The 21,115-nt window shown below is 40.6% G+C and overlaps 1 protein-coding gene across 1 annotated transcript; it reads right to left on the bottom strand.

Annotated features, from left to right (window-relative positions):
- Positions 1 to 3,112: 3,112 nt before the first annotated feature.
- On the bottom strand, positions 3,113 to 15,567 carry LOC115777123 (oxysterol-binding protein-related protein 7-like). The gene is made up of 23 exons (XM_030724958.1): positions 15,383 to 15,567; positions 14,064 to 14,283; positions 13,545 to 13,688; positions 13,310 to 13,363; positions 13,118 to 13,231; positions 12,861 to 13,028; positions 12,295 to 12,436; positions 12,024 to 12,142; positions 11,350 to 11,439; positions 11,103 to 11,244; positions 10,859 to 10,992; positions 9,851 to 9,943; positions 9,234 to 9,414; positions 9,055 to 9,129; positions 7,288 to 7,502; positions 7,059 to 7,196; positions 6,917 to 6,980; positions 6,731 to 6,809; positions 5,814 to 5,958; positions 5,521 to 5,671; positions 5,197 to 5,323; positions 4,966 to 5,088; positions 3,113 to 4,212 (listed from the first exon to the last, which is right to left on the bottom strand). Exons 2-23 carry the CDS (start codon positions 14,229 to 14,231, stop codon positions 4,104 to 4,106), a joined length of 2,775 nt encoding a protein of 924 aa, XP_030580818.1. The 5' UTR covers positions 14,232 to 14,283; positions 15,383 to 15,567; the 3' UTR covers positions 3,113 to 4,103.
- Between the last annotated feature and the right edge of the window lie 5,548 nt (positions 15,568 to 21,115).

The raw sequence follows: 21,115 nt of genomic DNA, 5'->3' as shown, positions 1-21,115 counted from the left end.
ATCAGAATAGGTTAAGGCCGACACAGGCTACAGAAGGCCTAATTAAAATAAAAAAAAAAATAAACTTTTTCCCGGGATTCCCGGGAAATGGCTCGTCATTTCCCGGGATTTGATTCATGTCATTTTCGGGAAAAATATTAAACCCTATTCTGCACTGGTTCTATGTACATAACCAAAACTTCTCTCTGAACCAAACCTGACATGCACCTCGAGAAATGTAACTACACATCCAAAAAAACTGATTACTGCTTTCCAGTTACATCTTAAGCCCCATTACTCAATCAACAAGTGGGAGCAGCATTTAGCAGTTAGCATTAGCTTACTAATTAGCATTAGCGTTAGCACTGGGGTGAGAAATATTTCTTGCTAGAACCCTGAAGTTACCATGGCCACCACCAATGGTAACGGCAGAGAAGTAAGTTGTTTCTCCACCATTAGAGTGAGCTAGTGGTGGGCAGATTGATCCTAATATCGATAATATGGATGCCAACGTTGGTATTGGTATTGATCAATATCAGTGTAATGAGATTGATACTTTGGCTTCAGTTTCTCTTCTGTATGCAGTGCTGCGGTTTCATCAAAGATGCGAGCTGACTGTCTAAGTGTCGCTCCTGTCACAGCACAGAGCACTTTGCTCCTCCCCTCCCCACAGTGTTTTGTTATACTGCCATGTGACGCATAACATATTTTATTTGGGACAAAAAAGGATTTTGCTATGAAACATTTAAAGCAAATTTAAATTTAAAATTGTAGAAAATTAGTGAATGAAGGGACATTTTTTATTAAATTTTTTTATTATACTTTCCGAACAATCTACCTGGAAAAAAAGTTTGCATTTGTTCTTGAGTGATGATTTTGTACACTTAATTTATGAAAAAAAAATTCCAGACATCAATGTATGGGGAAAATTGTTTTGTTAATGTTCTATTGTTTCAGAACAATAACTTTTATTTTGATAAAGTATTTTCTACTTGCATGTAAACTTTGCCCCATTCTATCCTGGGTTTTAACTAATTAATGATCCAAAGGAAAAAAATCTCAAACCAGTTAAACTTCATGGAAATTCTTCATAATTATTAAAAAGTATTGGTATCAGTATCGGTGATAATGGCCCTGTGTTTACTTGGCATAGGATTGATACCAAATCTTGAAGTATCGCACACAACTACACTGAGCAGCATACACGAGGAGTGATTGACAGTGCTAAGACCCTCCTCCTGGCTCTGATTGGTTGTTTTTGACTGGGAGCGGTTCAGGGAGGAGGTGGAGGAGCTCCATTTTTTTCTCAGATTATCGGTCTCATACTGTTGTGACATGTGACAGTTTTAACAAATATGTAAAAACCAGATTTTTTATAAAAGTTACATCCTGCAGCTTTAATCTGTATAAGATTAAAGGCTTTAGTCCTTACTGTCGATGAGTGTTTGCCATTTTTTCAGTTTTACACATTTAGATAAGATAAGATAAGATAGTGTTTATTTGTCACATGCACAGTGAAATGTATTTTGTACCTGCAACCATATATACACACACATATAAATAAGAAGAATAAAAATATAAAAAAAGTAATTCACACTATACACTATACTCTATATACTATACACTATACACACTTTTTAAATTATAATATTTACATTGTACAATAATGGTCCAGTTAGGGCTCAGAGTTGAGCAGACGGATGGCTTGTGGGTAAAAACTCTTCTTCAACCTTTCAGTCTTAGCCCTCAGGCAGCGGTAACGCCGGCCTGATGGGAGCAGGGAGAAGAGAGAGTGTCCGGGGTGGCTGGGCTGTTTTAGGATCTTCATGGCCCTCAGCCTGCACTGCTTGGTGTAAATGTCCTGCAGGTTGGGGAGGGTGGTTCTGATGGTCCGTTCAGCTGAACGAACCACCCTTTTTAGGGCCATGAAGTCCTGCTTGGTGCAGTTTCCCATCCAGGTGGTGATGCTCCCACGCATGATGCTCTCGATGGTGCAGGTGTAAAAGTTCCTGAGCACCTTGAGTGCTATGTGGTTTTGAAAAAGCACCCATTTTTACAAAGATTGTTGGTTTAAAAACAACACAACTTTATGCATTGTTTATGAAAGGCAGAGAAAAGTTAAGACTATTGTGATGAACTATGAATAATTGTTTTACATTCTGTGATAAATGATGGAAGTCACCCAGGAGTATTAAATAAAGATGGTTAAATTTATTTGAGCTGTGAGTGTTTAATATCAGGATGATTTTATGGGAATGTGGATCTTTCAGATCAATTTGAGAAGTGATATTGATCATGTTTCACATTTTATTTTTTCATGTAGCATCAGGCCCTGGTCTTGGTCTTGTCTTGGTCTCGACTGGTCTTGGACCCTAAAAGTCTTGGTCTTCTCTCGGTCTTGAGTTAGGTGGTCTTGACTACAACACAAATGCATCCATACATATACTCAGTCATACTAATGATTAATTTCAGCCAGTCACAATAAAAACATACAACACAGGAAGAAATAGAGCAAGGCCGGGTGAAATGAGGTGCTGTATGAGAGGAACATTGCACACACAGTAATTTAAGGTTGTAAAATGGATTACAGAGCATTATGTGATTTTTTTTTTTTTTTTTTTTTTTTTAAGATTTTCTCTCACAGAGTGCACCTACCATACAAATTACAGACCTCTCCATTCTTTGTAGGTGGAAAAACTTGCAAAATCAGCCTAGATGACCAGATGGACATAGGTGAGAACATACTGTAGGTATGTAACAGTCAGACTCTCTTTGCAACAGATTCTTAATATTAAAGAGTTTCACTTCCTGTGAATAAGGGGAAAATGTAAGCAAATGTACTCCCACTCTCCACTAACATGCTTCACTTACTTTTGCATGTGCAACACAATGACCTCCTCAAATGAAATGCTGAAAATCTTCCCCATTCACAGCTGATTGGTTAGAACAACTATGATGGCTTATGTTCTGATGTAACCAGGAGACCTGATATACAAACTGGAATGTCTGGATGTTTGCATGAGTCAGCACTGCATGACAACCCCAGCTGCAAATGTTCACTTCTTCATAAATGCATTTCAGTCCAGATTCTGAGCAGCAGTTTAGCAGGTTAGGAACAAACAGAAGTTTAATGTTGATCTAGAACTTTTTATTTGAAACTAAACCATTGAAAGAAAACAAATCGACAATGATTTAACAGTCATCTTTTTTCCTTATTAAAATCCACAGTTGAAACATCAATTAAAATACTTCACTGATTGAACTAAATGTCTAAGAAGCACAATTCTGGTGTGTGAGCTCATTGAGGACAGAGAGGGGAAGACTGCTGGGTCAAAAGGGAGCTCAATTCATCCAGGAATCCAGACTCACCAATGTGGCCCAACTAAACATGTGGAAATAACATACATACAGACTTAGTTTAAAACAGTAAGACCCCCTGAGAAAGGAAGCAGGACAACACCAGTTCACCTGCAATATACCCCACAAGCAGCAGAATGACCCCCACCCCAATGTTACTCTATGGGAAATAAGCTTCTGACACTTTGAGACAGTCAGCAGTGAGGCCGACTAAAATAATTGTACAAACTTGTTAAAATTAAAAAAAAAAAAAAAAAAAAAAAAAAAAAAAAAAAGCATGCTCTAAAATGCTATAATCACTGCCAATTTACATCAAGACTGAAGCATTTTACCCACTTTTTTCTAAATGGCAGCAATTTAAAGTAGAATTCAAGTAAAGCTTTGCTGTTTAAACAGGAATGATAATATTTAAGGTTTCCTTTATGGTAGAGAGGTGGAAACGGCAGGAAAGACATCCGGCTTCATCTAAATCAGTCTTCATTTGAACTTTAGTGGCATCTCACCTCTACTTTGGCACCATGAAGAGAATATGAGAGGTTCATTTAAGCTTCTTAAAGCCCTTCCCCTCTATACCCTTGCACTAATGGCAGCAGTATTGTGGCCTTTGGGTCACTGCTGTTGGGTCAATACTGTTTATTTCTGAACAGGCTAGTAATCCCACATGGTTACACTTGATTACTTTTATTGAGAGAGTAAACTGTCGCTCCTGTTCATTATGCCATCAAGCATGTGGCTGCTTTCATTTAGCCTCAGGTGGGTGTAGACTTCTACCACAGATCCAGGTTTTTGGTGTTGGCAAAGCCCGGGTCTTTGCGGAGGTTCCAATATGTTCCATTATACAGCCAAACCTCTCTGCCAGCCTCATCCACCGATTTCCTGGGAAAACAGACCAGTTAGTGATACACAACCTGGAAATCATTGAACCTGTAAATAATTCTAATCATCTGAATACATTTTTAAAAAGACCTTCCCTGACCTCTTGGTTGCTTCTAAGAATCTATGGAGTGATTTCTATGTGGACTTGAAGTGTTTCTTCTTTTCACAACATCAACATTAATGTGAGCAACATTAGGCATCTAATTACTATAAAACTTCAAGAACACCACAAACTCCACATCAAGCACTGATGTAGCTACAGAACAAGCTAACGTTAGCCAGTATGTAAGTGTTGAGCAGTTTAAGATAATGTTCACCAACATTAGCCATTTTTTTTAATATATGTAGCAGAAATCAGTTGTCAAATATCTATTTTTTCCCTTCAAATTCATAGCTTAATTTGAAAAAAAGAAAAAAAAAAGAAAATCACTGTAAACAGTCCTAGTTGTTCAATATAGAAGTAGCAGAGCTCATCTTCGTTTCAAACTTTCAATATTTTTTCTGCCATTATGCTTCATCATTTAGTGCTTTTTAAATGCTATTTGTTGGTTTTTCTTTGGTGATCTGTGCTGGACCAATTCCTGGGTGGACAATTCTCGGTTCCTGCCATTTTGTTATAATTGTGACATTCAAAATAATCTGTATTCCTGATGTTCCCATGTGCCTGAGTACCCCCGCCACACACCCACACACCCACACACACACACACACACACACACAGCAAGGAGCCAGGCACGGAGGGAAATTTCTCACCTGAAGAACCTGGGGATGTGTTCTTCCCCTCTCTTGCCCATCTCTTTCCTCCTCTCCCTCTGCTTCTCCTCCACCTCATCCTTCCTTTTATCTGCTTCTGCTACTTTTCCCTCCTCCAGGAGCCTGACAAAGGAGAAAGACGGGAATCAAAAACTGGAGCACACAGAAGATGGTGCCATAATTGCAGTGACAGTCTACCATAATTTAAATGGGATAACATCTTATGTATACCTCTGGTCTGGTCTGAACCGTGTGTCTGTAGGCGGGAGGACAGCCTTCAGTTCTGGAGTCAGTTCGTTTAGTTCTCTGGCATAACGAGAGAAGCCGTAGAACTGGACATAGTCATCAGGTTGTACATCTGTACAGTAAAGGAGATCACAGAATTAACAATCCTTAGTCTAAAACACAATTGCTAAAATTCAGTGTTTGTGAATGAAGCAGATGAATCTCTTCCATAAATTATCAAACTATGAATCAGTGTTGGCTCAGGTGTAAAGTGGTCTTTATATGACAGCATTTTAGTAATTTGTGAGGGATTTGAACAGTGTTACTCACTGGGTTTCCAGATGCACTTTGGTGTAGGTAGAGTATCACAGAAAATGCCTTCATGCCAGAGGCCTCCAAAACGATGGACCACCTCCCCAGCCTGGTCCAGAACCACACCCTGCACCTCATTCTTACTGCTGTCTGAGCTCCAGTAGCGGGACTGGGATGAGAAGGGCAAGGTGGTTAACAAAATTTCACACACATTAGCTGGACCTCTATCTGAGTGAGCAATGAGCCTGGCTAAATGAGAAAAGGGGTTAAAAAGAAAAGAAAAAAAATGTGCATGTGGCACACGCCCTCACCTTTACAAAAGTAATCTTGCAGGTGCACACATCACTCTTTGTGTTTCTGATGATCACCTCACCATAGTGCTCCAACCAACGTTGCTGACTCAGGACATTGTGGATACATGTAACTGCTTTGTTCCATTCATAGTGATCACCATACCTACACACACACACACACACACACACACACACAAATAAATAATTGAATAATAAAATTAAAACTGAATTTGTGATGTACAGTAGATGGCTCAGATGTAGGTGATACTAAGGCCTACCGTCACACAAACTCAAAGAATAGAAATATGTTAGGAATGTTGGTGTGCCTTGCACAGGGAAACTACAACCACCCACTTTTTAATAACTGTGGCTTTGGTTTTATCCTGCTTTCTTTTTGCTAATATTTGTAATATTGTCACTTCCATGCCAGCATTGCTACAAGATCGTCTTAAAGGTCCTGCATACCTCAGATCAATCTTCTAGCCTTTGAAAAATGAAACCAACATGAAAGTGCCAAAAACCGCAGTTCCTCCAATGGCCCACTGAGGCATAGACAACCAAATTAAAATGCCCAAGGTTTCACTTTAGAAAGTATGTTTAAGGCCTGGTTGTCAAGAATCAAGAATCAAGAATGCCTTTATTAGTCCCACAAATGGGGAAATTGTTTCCCCCCTTTCATAAAAACACCACTGTATGCCAGTGTATTAATTGTTCATCCAACTGGATAGAGCACTAAAGTTAAACTATGGTTTTAAAGTTAGGGTCATTTGCAGATAAGTTGTACTTTGCTGAAGGTCCAAAATGATAAGTTGAAATCTGAAATGGCCTTTTAATGGCAACGATTGTTTGCCATCTGTTGTACTCTACTACCAAAAAAATAAAACATTGTCTGCTTTGTTGTGCAGCTGGTGTGGTTAAAAGCAGCAGTGACTCACTTGGGTAGGGTAACATTGACCATTCCACTAGAGATGATCTCCACAGACTTGCCCCAAAACTTGTTCTTCCATCTCTGATCTGAGGGCAGAAATAAAGAAGGGAAAGCAGCAGAGTGTTAGGTTTGACTGCAGTATAGCTGAGACCTGTTTTAAAGTCAGCAAACACACCCACGCATACATATATACCTTGCCAGAAAGTGAAGTTTTCTGACTCTGCATGGCAAGCAGAGATTGGTGGGTGGTGGCTGACCTGAAAATGAGACAACACAGTATTAAAGTCTGTTCCAAAGCACATGTATGCTGAATCAGTATATTGTCTTCAAGTTACCTGTTCGCTAATGCAGTGGAATCCCCTGTCTTCTCTGTGATTCTCATACGTTTCACCGAGGACAGGGTTGAAGGGTTTGTAACGATACCTCCAGGATGCCCAGGCATAACCAGAAATGGAGAACACTGCCACGTAAACCTAAAAACATACACACATTTTTTCAATCCTCAGCCAGCCTTGTACAAAGCTCAACTTTATCTGACCCCCCAGCAATCATAACCCAACACACCATTCTCTCATATGGATCATCGATGCTGTTGGCAATGTCCAGCAGCTCAGAATACTCCAGCTCTTCACTGAGCCTCTGCAGCAGAGAGAGCGGCTCATTGAGAGCAACTGGCATAGACACTCTGGATAGATCCTTGCCGATGTTGTTGTACAGGATGCTCATAATGCCAATGTGACTGTTGTCTGTGCAGGGGGCAGGCAGGGCAGTGCGACGGCCTGCATTGTAACAACACAAAACATTACAACATAATCAAGAAGACAGAAGATCAGCAATGTATATTTGTTCGCTTCACAGCATGATGATAAATATACATGGCCAGGTCTAACCAGGTGACTAAGAATGACCAGACTGTCAACTAAGTGAGCATAGCATTAGTTCAGGCAGGTTTTGAATCACGCTTAGCCCCAATTCTGGCAGATCGACTGATATTAATGCTAGCCCATGATGTCCTTCTGTCCTTCCTACTGGTAAATTTAATGTGGAATTTAAGTTGCTTCAGCCTGTATATGGTTGCTGCCACCATTGTAAGCCACTTTGCAACACTTTTTTGCAAAAGCTTTTTCTCATAATGAGAAAATACGCAACCTGTGGGGTGGGTGATAATACAGGAATTGAATGATCAGACTAGTAGAGAGTCAAAAGTTAAGTGAGGATAATGTGTGTATTTTTTCAGCTGAGATATGGAGAAAATATGCGCAATTATGATAAAAATTTAATCAGGTGATCTAGGGGCCACTGGCCATCGTGCAAATTTGATTATCAAATTTGATAATTTGATAAGAATCAGACCGTTAATATCACAGCAAAACTACCAAACAAAACTACCAAACACTACCAGACAAACATAGCAAAATGCAATACCCCATTCCCCCCCAGAGGGGGGGAATGGGGTATTGCTTCTCTTCCAAACCCCAAGCCTGAACCTTACGATATTCCAGGGCCCTGCAAATTATTCTGAAAACATCTAGTCTATGCCTCTTTTCCACTAGTACCTACTCGGCTCGACTCTACTTTGTTTCATTTCATTTCCTTTACAACTGAGTACGGCCTCAGCAAGGAGGCCCGAAAGTCCAGTGACATCATTTATATGCAGCACAAACAGTCACTGTGTCTAGCTTCCTCTGGATTCTGTCATCAGCCACCAAGCACAAAAATGTCTGTGTTGGTTTGTGTGTGGCCATTTCCATCATTGCTGGGTTTCAAAAAACAGCAGGTTTGATTGTTGTGAAGGAGTCACTTTCATGACTCATCTACAGTAGTGATGTCACTGCCTGGCCAATCAATGGCTCGACTCAGCTCACTTGGAACCCCGGCTGAGTAGGTACTAAAAAAAAAAAAATGTACCCTGTACCAGGTAGCACCACCTAATGGAAATTGAGCAAAGTTAAGCTGAGTAGGTAACAGTGGAAAACCGGCAAAAGTGTGCACTTCTGAAACTGGTTGGCTTTTATACCATTACATCTATATAAACAGTTTCCATAAATAGATTCACCTTTAACCTGCTTTCTCACTGGGTTGCTGCATGATCAAGTTCTTTTAAATGCTGTAAATCAAACTGACACCATACTGAAACTGTTACAGAGTAGCCTGTACAGGAAGTGTAGATGGGTTTCTATGGTTCAACAACAGACTGTTGAAACTGATGGTAAATGATACTTTTATGAAGAGTTGTGAAGATCAGTATCATATATGAAGAATGCAGACTGGTGAAGCAGCAATACACAGCAGCCATCCCTGTATTGTTTCACAGTGTAATGATGGAGTTACCAGTATCAGCAGGCACGTGGCGGGGTTTGTGACTTGCACTGTTCAAACTTTCTCTGTAGTTGAGGGTAGCAGCAGCTGAGGAGGACAGAGGAGAGAGTGACTTAGTATTTTTGTTCTGTGTTAACCTTTGCTGTTCAGAAGATGTTGCAGTGGTGATTTATTTGAAGACAAACACTCACAGTGTCCTTCTTCAGGTTCTGAGGTGCTGGTTGTGGTGATGTCACTCAGGCCCGATTCATCAGAAGCCTCAGCCTCTGATGAGGTCTCACACACTATTACCTCACTAGCATCAAAATACTCTGCCATGGAATCTGCCACCGAAGGCGGACGGTGACTGTGACGACTTAAGGAAGGCGTTCTCTGTGAGAGAGAAATGTGGTTCTGGCTATATTTGGACCATTCAAGTAAAATAAATAACACGTTTGTCTGCAGGGTGTGTGGAGTGAGTTCAGAACACTGACATGGATTGACAGCACCCACCCGCCCATCCACACAGATACAGAAGGTTAGATCCAACAGGTGCCACACATTGCTCTGTGAGAATTTTAGGTGCAACTGCCCCAACAGTGACTAACATGACAAGGTTGTGAATAATTTGTATTTTTTCTCCCTTTGCCCAAGACTCCCCACACTCTTACAGCTTCTGTCAAATCAATTTTCTTCATGATTTTGAGCTAGTATTCAGTGCAAATCGGAATACAAATGAGTGATGCCAGTTTAAAAAAATAAATAAAATAAAAAAAAAGAAGGAGGAAGGAAGGAAGGAAATGCACACACACACACACACTCTACACACCTGGTCTGGACGGACAGTGCAGAAGGATTCTTCAGAAGAGTCAGAGGACAGGGAAAGCGAATGGACTTTGGTCAGATGGGACTGTATATCAAGCTACACACACACGAACAGACCAGCCATGCAGGACAAGTGCAAAAGAAACAAAGGATCAAAAATAAATGCAAAGAATATCATGCACACTCCAAAGCATAAACACAGCAGCGAGTGAGTAAAATATTTCTCCTGTTGCCAAGCGCAGCTTGTTTAGACACTGGAACCCATGATCAGCGACTGGAATGAAAGGGCGGAAAGTTCCCTTCAACAGTTTGTTGCACATTGTTGTTGCTTAAACATGTCTAATGGGAACAGTAGGATAGTAGGTTAATAAGTTTGTTTTTTTGCAGGAGGCAGGGTACTGTAGCATCATGGTGCACAGTGAACACAGGTTGATAGCCTGCTGCCAGGCAACCAATAACAAAATAAAGCACAAAGTCACAGCCACTGATATTCAAACATGCAATCACATGCCACATGGACACCAAACAAGAAGGCAGCTAGGAAGAAAGCTCATGCAGCAGCAAACAAGTAGTGTTGCTGAGCAGTCAGTCTGACTACAGGAGCCAACAGGCCCCTGGCCTGACCTGACTGCTCGGTTTCAGCATGTGACAATCCTTAAATGCATCTTTGTGTGTGAAAAGGAGATAAAACCTTGAGGTGTGTTCCTTTAGGTCACACCTGTCATAACTTGTGTCTGTCTAATCTAGAAACAGCCCAAACCTGCTCAACGGTATCGCACAGCCACTCAGGGCTGGGTCGCCCTTGTTGTTTGCAGGACGATACCAATTTTAGTGTACTGGAAGGACAGTAACCAGGGCATGGTGAAGGGCCCAGTCTGTGTTTTTATTTCTGGTTTATATCATCAGGAATTAGACGCATGTCCAATGGGAAGAGAAGGCTAATAACTACTGTTTCCATGTAGTCCAGAGGTTTGTGTGTGTATGTATATGCACACGTGTGTATGTATGTTACCTCAGACAATGCTCTACAAATGGTAGCAAGCTGCTGTGAGGTGTTCTGCCTCATGTCTGGGCCAGTCCAGGCCTGCCTCAGCCTCTCTTGCTCCAAGGTCAAAACCTCATGAATGGACTTGAGAGAAGTGTGAACTGCAAATGAAGCCACAGAATGATTTTCATGCTGGTTTGTCAGAATGGGGGTGGAGGGGGTGGGCCAATGCTATTGCTAATGGAGAATTTCAGTGGTGAGAAGTTCATACCCCTCTGAGAAACAGTGCAGATGTCTTGGTGGAGCTTCTTGGCTTCGGGCGAGGTGACCTGAGGGTTGGATAGCTGAGAGTAGACATAATCAGGGATGGACTGAACAGAACTGGAATTGGTCCTCAGGTGGCTGGAAGTGAACTGCAGACAATGGAGAGAAAAAAAAAGAAAAGAAACACTAGTGCATGAGGTTAAACCAGTGGCGAGCTGACTGAAAACACTAACAAGAATTTAACAAATTCTTACCATTCCCCCCATGGCTTCAGCACGAGACAGAGTCCTTGAGTGACCTGGCATCCTCCCATTCTTTTTCTTGGGTTTCTCCAGGGAGAGATTCTAAAACAGAGAAGCACTGGATTACAGCTTCCTTCTCCAAAAAATTTTCTCTTGCTGGTAAAAGTGTACCAATTCTAAAATTGAGTGTGAAATCGCAAAACATCCGTAATGTCAGATCAGTTCCATCAACCAGGTCCTATTGTGGAGCTGTTAATGTTAATCTGGTGAAAGCTGTAATGTTTCAAGATGGTTCTGGTAATGAATGACAAGGAAATATTTCAGAATAAGGGAGTTTCATTTTGTTCATGATCAAATAATCAGTCCTGTGGTATTTAGATTCCTTTTTGCTTTTTTTCCTAAAGAAAAACTGGTGGTTTTGTAGAAGTGTTACAGCACTTACTAAGGGTAAGTGCTGTAACACTTCTGTAAACTGCATGCGTTTAATACATACCTTAATTTTTTAAGAGGTTTTAAAAATTATTTTTACATCAAATTCAATCAATGTTTCTAACAGCTTTAAAATGATTTTGCTTGAATTAAACATGAAACTTTGTGTAATTAGTCTCTTTTTTGTTGTGTGTCTTGGCCTGTTAAATACTCTCTGAAGAGTGACACACATTCACATCTGGAACCAGAGTACTTGCCTGCATGCTGATTCGCATTTCCAGGTCTGTGTTAGTGACAGGATAGCCTCCTTCAAGCCAGTGCAGTCTCTGGATGAGTTGAGCCAGTTCTGTCAGCTCTGCCTGACAACGAGTCAGTTCTGACAGGCAGTGGGTCAGAGGTCAGAGTTCAGAGATGAAAAGATCAAAGATCAGGCACACATACTGATCAAATCTGTATTCTTTGCTAAATATGGATGACATATAGTCACGAATCAGGCCTCTCTTTCTGGAGCTATCCTACAGTTCTCACCACTGGAGGTTGCATCTATGTCGTGGGTCTGCTGCAGCCAAGCTGACACCTTGTTGGACACCCCTGGCTGAGAGGCGACGGCTGGGGCAGGGCTTCCCATCTCTGGATGGTACATTGATGCAGAGCTGGCATACTGAGGAAGCTGCAGGATCATACATCAAGGTTAAAGTCACTAAAAGGAACATTCACAACAATCCCAGTATCTGTGGCCACCTGCCCTTTATCTGGTTATTGAGTGGAAATTCAGTATGGAAAATTGTACTAACTGAAGGGGGAAAAAAAAAAAAGAAAAAAAAAAAAAAAAAAGTTTGACCAGAAAGTATAACAGAAATACTTTACAATTCAGCCTGTAGGACTGCCAAAATATCAGATTTTCACTGTGATTAGTGCAGTAATAACTGCAGTATTCCAAAATCAATTTTATTAAGCCTTCAGTCAAATTAATTTATAATTTTGTATTTATTTTGGCAAAATAAACTGAAATTACAAACATTGGATTTCTGATAACAGGAAGTAAATTTCCTGTCAGCTGGTGACAGTTTACTGGAGAAGGAAGCTTTACTGACTGTCACTCTGCTTTGCTGGGAGAAAGTGGACATAGCTGGGAGAGTGCTCTGGCCAAAGGAGAGCGCATGAATCACACCACGATGGACACTCATGGCCTCATTTTTCCTAAACACACGATGGGCACACAGCTTGGTCAACCAGATGTAGAAGATGTCATGGCTCTTTGCCTAAAGCAGAGAGAAAGAAATTATTTTTATATATCCTTTAGATTTGAGTCATGGTAAACCTTTCAGCCATCTTGCAATCAACCAGTTACTTTGAGGTGATAAAGGTTGTCTCCAGCATCCAGGTCTATGCGTTTGGTCTTCTTATTCACAGACATGACAGCCAGGCTGACATCCAGAGAGCCATGCAGCTTCCCTTTTTGAATCTAAAGACAAAGGCAGATGACGTTTTAGACTTTATTTTCATATGAGCCTTTCATTTCTCTTTTTGTGTTGTGACTTACTTCTTGCTGAGTCTTTGAGTACCTGAGAATGCCTTTCTCCAACATAAAGTATCTCTAAAAAGTGCAGCAAAAGAAACCAAAAATAAGGCATCGTGGGTTACAATGGGCAAGTTTAGAATGTTCAAGAATCAAAAGAAGAAAAAGACTGGCAAATTAAACCTTCACAGTGCAGCCCTGCGTGATTTACTGCAAACACTGAGAAACTGGATAAGCAGAGTAGCTGAGATTCTCTCACCTTGTGCCAGCCTTTGAGTGGGTACTTTCTCCTTTTCATCAAGTAGCCCTCACAAATCCCAGGGATACTGAGATCCAGAGATGAGCCAGGAACTGAACTCATGTCCACATGCTGCAAGTCATCCACTACCTCCCAGTGACGAGACTGGCACAGACAGACAGCACTTTAACGTTACATTCATGAAAACAACTTTTAGTTTCAGGCGTTTGTCAATATTTGGAGGAGTTCAGTGTTACGGAAGAGCATCTGCAGCCAGAATAAGAGGAAATGTATAGAAGTCCATCTGTGCCAAGAGCAGAAAACCCCTCATATTTTCTAGCTACAACTCAATATTTGCACTAATATAATTTACAATTTTCAAAATGCAAACAGGTGAAAACTGAAGTGTTCCCCTCCCTCCCTCACTCTTTTTCTCTTAACAGATGCAAGATTGTATCTGTAGATGGGGGATTGATCCTGTGTCATCTTCAGTATTATTATTTTTTAAATAATATAATGAGTGTCTTTAATTCTTTTTACCTGTTTTGAGTGCTTGCCAGAACCAGTGCTGCTGCTTCGTGAGTGGCCAGGTCTGAATGTGCTTGCTGGGGATTTGTCAAGGCTACTAATCATTGACTGGCTGCTGCTGAGGGGGGGTGGACAAACCTGAGGGTCCATCGGTACAATGTTATGAGAGTAGCGATGCATGGAGATAAAGGACTGTCAGCCCAAGTTGTTTCTCATGTCAATGTAAACGGCACTGTGGAGGTCAACAAAAAGCTTCAGTGTCAAAGATAATATACAAATCAATCATAGTCAAAGTAAAAGTAATTCCAGTTACATTTAAGAAACATGAATCTGCCAATCAGATTTTTTTTAAAAAGCTGTCATAAAAAGCAGGATATTCCTGTAAAGGAAGAAGTATGTCCACAGATACGTAACTGCTAAAGTCAAGAACTTTAGCCTGGCTGAGACTCTCCATGAGCCATGAGCTGCAACTGATCCTTTCACACTACCAAAGGAAACAAATCTGCATTCTCATTGTTTTTTAGACTGCTGACACAAACCAATATTTCATATCTGAACACATCTGGCATCGTGTCACATATTTTCTTGACCATGAAAAAATTAAGGTACTCTGTAATAATTCTCTCACCAAATGTGAAAACATGTTAGATCTACTTGTTTAGAGGCTTGTTAATCTCACACTGGCTTGGAAAATTCAAAGACTGTTAAGACCAGTTACTGATTATGAACATACAAGTGACAAATTAAAGGCAAATCCTAAACCCTTGACCCGTACACTGAGAGGATCTGGTAGCTCTGTTATGCTATGAGGAGCATTTTCCTGACGTAGTTTGTGTCCACTGATCCAAGGAAGAGCTTTTCATTACAGGCCCTAAGAGGAAGTATCACTGATAAAATTCCAGCCTGAAATTCTGAGAAGTCTAACAAGATTCTGGTAGCTGTTAGTTGCTTTAGGCACGCAACCTTAATACATAAGCATGTACTTAAAAGAAATTGGGATGTTTCCTCTCCAAGTTTGGGACAGTTGCACCTACACTTCCTCTCTCTGCTACAATCCTAACCATATTGTCCTAGGATCTCCTATCATATTGTCTATAATTCTAGTTATAGAATTATAGACAATATGATCAGTGCCTGAAATGCTTAGTCTTTAAGTGATTCAGGTCTGACTTTGAGTCTGTAGACAACAGGTTGTGCGTAGAATCCATGCCTAGACTGAGAGTAAAAAAGTGCACAACTTTAACACTACTACTGCTGACAATGTAGCTATCCAGAATCCATATAATAAAGCAGTGGAAAACCATGGAGACCAAATAACAAATGGAACACACCTGTGTTGGGCTAACAAGCTGCAGCAGCACGATTCCACAGACAATTCCTTATAGCTTCTTTCAGGAATGATTGTAGAGTTAGAAAATGTCAACTGTAGAGGAAAATCACAGCACAGGCACTTTCCTAGGGTGTTCCTTCACCATTTGAACTCCCTGCTCTTGTCTTCTGAGTTGAACAAAGAGCAGTGCCACACCTGACTGATGGGGTGCTTGTTAGACTGGTGCATATCAAAGCCAGTGGGTATCTGGGCGGAGCTGAACAACAAGGAACTCTACCTGACCAAACAGGCCTTCCAGCTCTGTCATCCCAAGGATGACAAGCTTTGCAACAGATTTGCAGTCACTAAATGTGCCAAAGTGCTACATTACTTTCAGTAATCAATTTTCACCTATAGGTCTTAAAGAGAGCAATGAGTTGACAATTATAGTATCAGAGTGCTTTTGGGAAAGTAAACTGCTGAAAATGTGGCTGTCTTACCTGTTCACATTAATGAAAAGTAATTTATTTTAATATATCCACCTCTTGACTGACAAATCTGATATGTGTTTCAGCACAATGTGATAAATAGGCACACACACACACACACACACACACACACACACACAGAGTAGTTTAATTTTACAGAGTTTGAGACACATACCTGTTGCCCCAGTGTACTCAGTAGACTGGAAAAAATGTTTCTTTAATCCACACAGGGTCAAAATATGTATACATTCACTTAATTTTTTTAAATAACCTTAAAAGCAATTAGAATAACAGGCTGTATCCTTGAGCTGACTTTGCTCATGGTTTTGCATGAAGGTTTTCAGTCGATTTATGTCTTAACAAAGCAAAGGAATTAAATCTTTTTAATTCCCAAGTCTTCACTGAGTACTCGTGCAGCAAAAGTCAGTGTGCATGATGGGTATGTCCTTTCCTCTGGCTACTTGTAATTTTGGTTATTTTGCTCTATTAACTGATCTCAACAACTTTGAGAAGAAGCTCAGAATCCTGAATATTTGTTCTTGCAAGGAGTTTTCCTGCCTGTTACAACACCAAAACATTCCCTGCATGCTTTGCGCTACAGATCATTGTCATAATTGCATATGTTGGTTGAAGAGTCATCCATAAAATATTCTGAAAAAATCAATGACCAGCCTAGATTACACCTAGTGTTGGTCCCAGGCCAGGAAGGGTTAAATGGGAAGGGTTGTGTCAGGAGGTCTGGTGTAAAATCTTGGCTAAGTCAAACATCCATCCATCCATCCATCCCACTTATCTGGGGCCAGGTCACAGAGGGAGCAGCCTAAGCAGAGAAACCCAGACCTCCCTACCAGCCACCATCTCCAGCTTATCCAGGGGAACACAAACACTGTAAAACCTAACAGTATATCTTAATAGAAGAAGTAAGTTCATCTTAATCTGCTGAAAGAGTTGGAGCCACTCATTCCCGTAAATTAAATAGAATTAAAAATGTATTGCTGAAGTTCTAAGTATTCTGAGTATTTTAAGTTGTGGAAATATAGTTCCAGTTAGCTCCACTGACTCATTTACCTTGTTACAAAAAATGTAAACACCACTTCATATTTCATCTTTCAGATGTTGTTTCTATTTCAGTTTTTAAATAATCACATACCAGATATGTATGCAGATAATTGTTAACAATCCCCCAAAGTGTAAAGATTTGATGTTGGTCATATCAAAAAGATAGAATAATTAATTAAATCAGTAACCGTTAAATAAGCTGATTCACAGAAAATTTGCTATTTTAACAAATAATGTTTGCATAAGTACATTTGTAGCTTTAAAAAAGAAGCACTCATGAGCGCCTGAGTGGCTCAATGGAAGAGCAGGTGACCACACATGCCACGTGGCGGTGCCGATGGCACAGGTTCGCATCCCATCCTGCGTGACTTCCCTGTCTGTCTCTTCAGCACTGACTGTCAAATAAAGTCCCCCCCCCCCCCCAAAAAAAAATAACCCAAAACAAAGTGGTAGTCATGTTATATTTCCTTTTAATCAAATCAGAGCATTTTTGGCTTTCTTCATCCAAGCTGCTTTAACACAAAATATCTGAGTTACTTTTACACAATTTCTTTCATGCTTTAAATGTTTGAGTTAATGAACTTAAATGATTCAAGGCTTTCCTCAAATAATTTGAGTTGAACTAACTCATCAGGTTTTACACTGAAGTATTTCCAGGCCAGCCAACAGATATAATCTTTCCTCTGTTCTAGGTCTGCCCTAGGGCCTCCTGCTGATAGGACATTCTCAGAACATCTCATTGCACCCAGGAGGCATCCTGGTCAGATGTCCGAACCACTTTCAATATGCAGGAGCAGCAGTTCCATTTTGAGCCCCTCTCAAATGACTGTACTCTTCACCCTATCTCTAAAGGAGAGGTCAGTCACCCTTTGAAGGAAGCTAATTTCCATTGCTTGTGTCAGGCAGGTAAACTGACAGTTTCGCTTTTATGTTCATCTCTCTCTTCACCACGGTGGACTGATGCAGCGTCCACATCACTACTGGTGCCAAATCTGTCTGTAATATCCCCCCCATATCCCAAAAAGATTCCAAGATACTTAAACTCCTTCTCTTGAGCCAGCAACTCATCCCTGACCCGGAATGGGTGCCTTTTTCCATCTGAGGATTATAGCCTCAGACTTAGAGGTGCAAATCCTCATAGACACCGCTTCACACTCAGCTGTGAACCGTTCCACTGTGAGCTGGAGGCCACCACCTGCTGAACCCAAGATGACCACATCATCCACACAAAGAAGAGATGAAATTCTGAGGTCACCAAGGTGGAAGCCTCCTGCCACTTGGTTACGACTAGAAATTCTGTCCATAAAAATTCTGAACAGAATCCATGACAAAGGGTGGCCCTGGCGGAGTCCAACACCCACTGGAAACGAGTCTGACTCTTTCCTCTTGAATCTAAAGATTAACTAATGGACAAACTCTCCTTTCCAGCACGTTGGCATAGATTTTCCCAGAGGAGCTGAGGACTGTCATCCCCTTGTAGTTGGAGCACACCCATATATCATTCACCCCAGGGACCCTGCCATCAAGGAGTTGTTTAACTACCTCTGTGACCTCACCCCAGTGATGGGCAAGAGATCCCCCTCGTCCCCACACTCTGCTTCCTCTACAGAAGGCGCATCAGTGGAATTAGAGAGGTCGTCGAAGTGTTTCTTCCACTGCCCAACTATATCTTCAGTTGAAATCAGTAGTGCCCCACGTGCACTGTGTGAGTAGCGCACACTTTCCTCTCCTGAGTCACTTGACAGTTTGAAAGAATTGCTTCGAGGCTGAAAGTCTTTTTTTCACATCCTCACTGAACTTCCCCCACTCCCACATTTTTGCTTTAGCCATCATCCAAGCCACAGTAATACTGATGTCAATGATTTGCAGTGGAAAACATGTTCAGGTTCAAAGTTTTTAGACAGACATTTATTGTACATTTTAACACCATCTAATGACTATCTATCGACATTAAATGGAGTGAGAACACGTTCAGAAAATCTGTATTTGAAAAACTCACTCTAATGTATATTTAGTTCAGTTTTAGGATCTCAATGTCATTCCAGCACACTCACAATCAGTGCTGAAGAGACATCTGACTTGGCTTTTTTAAACCTTATTTTAGGGCAAAGGTTTGACTGGTCAAATAAAGAGCAATAAAACATGCAAAAATAAATGCATAAGTATTAATTATTCACACAAAAACCCAATGAATGTGTCAGAAAAAAATGTAAAAAAGACAGTCCTTCCAGATGTTTAGCTGTCATTTGGCCAGGAGAACATTTGAAGAGTTCAGATGTAAAAGCATCTAAACACCACCTCCGTCAAAAATGAGATAACGATATTTACGGAATCCTTTGCACATGTAGTATACGCCACTCAAATTATTTTTGATTTATACTAGCCTGAATTATCTGTGTGTTGTCAAAAGCCTCTAAACACCACTTTCCATTGCCTGCTACAGCCTCTATATCACTAGAACCAATCAGAACATAATATCAGATCATGTGGCGCTCTGAGGATCCTTGTTAGTGGTGATTAGATTGTAAACAGCTGTAGGTGAATCTAGTGTTTTCTGGCTCCAGCCAGTGTGGAGCCAGCGATGCTTCCATCTCCTTCGCTGCCAAGGGTGTCTCACATGGTCCGCTCAGGCCGTATGAGAAATCCTTGGCAGTTGTGTACCAGCATGCGGGTGGCACCAGTCACAGCACCCCATTCATGGCCTTTCACCACAGCGTAATATCTAGTATTCTGCTATTGTTAAAATAAATGGGCTATGTGACTATGTGTTTATTTGATCATAGTCTAATATTTGGGCCTTTTGCCTGTGCAGAGCGCAAACTGAAGAGAATAATCACGTCTTGCATGGATATGGATGAACCTACCCACCACCTCATTCCCCAGAAATGGCAAATTTCTAATATATTCTGTGTTCTTTTATCATTTTCAATGTTTCCAGTTCCATCCAAGGTGATTTTGCCACTCTTACTATGTCTATGTGGAAGAAGTGGATTTAGAGGTTTTTGTGAAAAAAGAACCTCTGGATTTGGCTGATTTTGCCTCAAAATAAAAAGTAGGGACAGCCAGCTGGCTACTCTTCCTCATGTTTCACAAACTAACAATTTTGTGGATTTATTCTGTTCTTTTCCAGCTTCCAGCTTAAAAAAACTGCACTTTGCATTTTCTTGGATTTTCTTTGTCTAATATAAATATTTGTTTGATGTGAAACATGTAAGCATGACAAATATGCAAAAAAAAAAAAAAAAGAGAAAGAAGAATGCAGGAAGGGGCAAATGCAGTTTTACAGCATTGTAAATGAAAAAATGAGGTTGAGGAGGGCAAACTATAACTCAGTGGCTATCATGCAGAGTTGAAGTGTGAACATGATTTCCCACAGTAAGGTGTTCCACCCGAAGGCAATGGCTGTATGTTATGTCATACAGCCCACGTACACCGTACAGAAGACTGTTAGAATTCAGCTGTTAGTCAACTGCTCACTTATGAACAGTAACTCACGTACCTGTTCCCTGTTTTTTTCTGGATGTCCACATTGTCACGTCTTCTCACTAAAAATACCTTATAGCTGATGTCATAACCCAAGAATGACACTTATATTTTGAGTCACGACAGATGAAGATTTGAGATCAGCCATGTCAAATATGTGGTCTGACCAGTAAACCAGAGAACATTCAGTGGCTGGACTACAGCCCTAAGAACACTAAAAAACCAAAACACTATGAATTTAACCTTGACTGGAAGGGGGAAAAAAGATGGCGTGTAAGTTCTAGAACTTGTTTGAATTCTGTTCATTCTTTCAACTCCTTTTATATTTTGTGTAGTTTCATATGTGATCACAAACTGGGAAATTTTTGGCTCAAGCAGCTGGATGTTTGAATAACTCTCCTATGACATTAAAGACTAGTCAAAAGTCGATTATAGTTCATCATGGTTACATTTTTTTTTGCAGGTCAAAAAGAGTTACCTGTGAATCCATAACCTTAATATGATGGTTGCATTTTTCATACTTTATAGGTATATCAATCTGAGCAAGATGGGTGGTACTGTGTGTGTTCTCTGTGCCTGTGTCAGTTTCCTGTGTTTCTCTGTCTCTCTGTGTTAGGCTTGCAATCCACTGGTGACCTGGCTAGTGCATACCCTGCCTCCCAATCCCTGCTATGCTAAATTAGATAAGCAGTTAAGAAAATAGATGGATTTTAAACAAGGCCCAG

Source organism: Archocentrus centrarchus, unplaced genomic scaffold (assembly GCF_007364275.1).
Source record: "Archocentrus centrarchus isolate MPI-CPG fArcCen1 unplaced genomic scaffold, fArcCen1 scaffold_43_ctg1, whole genome shotgun sequence".
Classification (NCBI taxonomy): domain Eukaryota; kingdom Metazoa; phylum Chordata; class Actinopteri; order Cichliformes; family Cichlidae; genus Archocentrus; species Archocentrus centrarchus.
The sequence above is the reverse complement of the archived record's forward strand: the minus strand, read 5'-3'. Positions and strand labels throughout refer to the sequence as shown.

Excerpts from the sequence above, each read along its gene's own strand:
- LOC115777123 (XM_030724958.1), bottom strand. The coding sequence starts at position 14,231 with ATGCATCGCTACTCTCATAACATTGTACCGATGGACCCTCAGGTTTGT. Across the intron at positions 9,944-10,858 it reads TTTGTAGAGCATTGTCTGAG|CTTGATATACAGTCCCATCT; the intron begins GTAACATACATA and ends GTGTGTGTGTAG. Across the intron at positions 9,130-9,233 it reads AGAACCTGAAGAAGGACACT|CTGCTGCTACCCTCAACTAC; the intron begins GTGAGTGTTTGT and ends TGTCCTCCTCAG.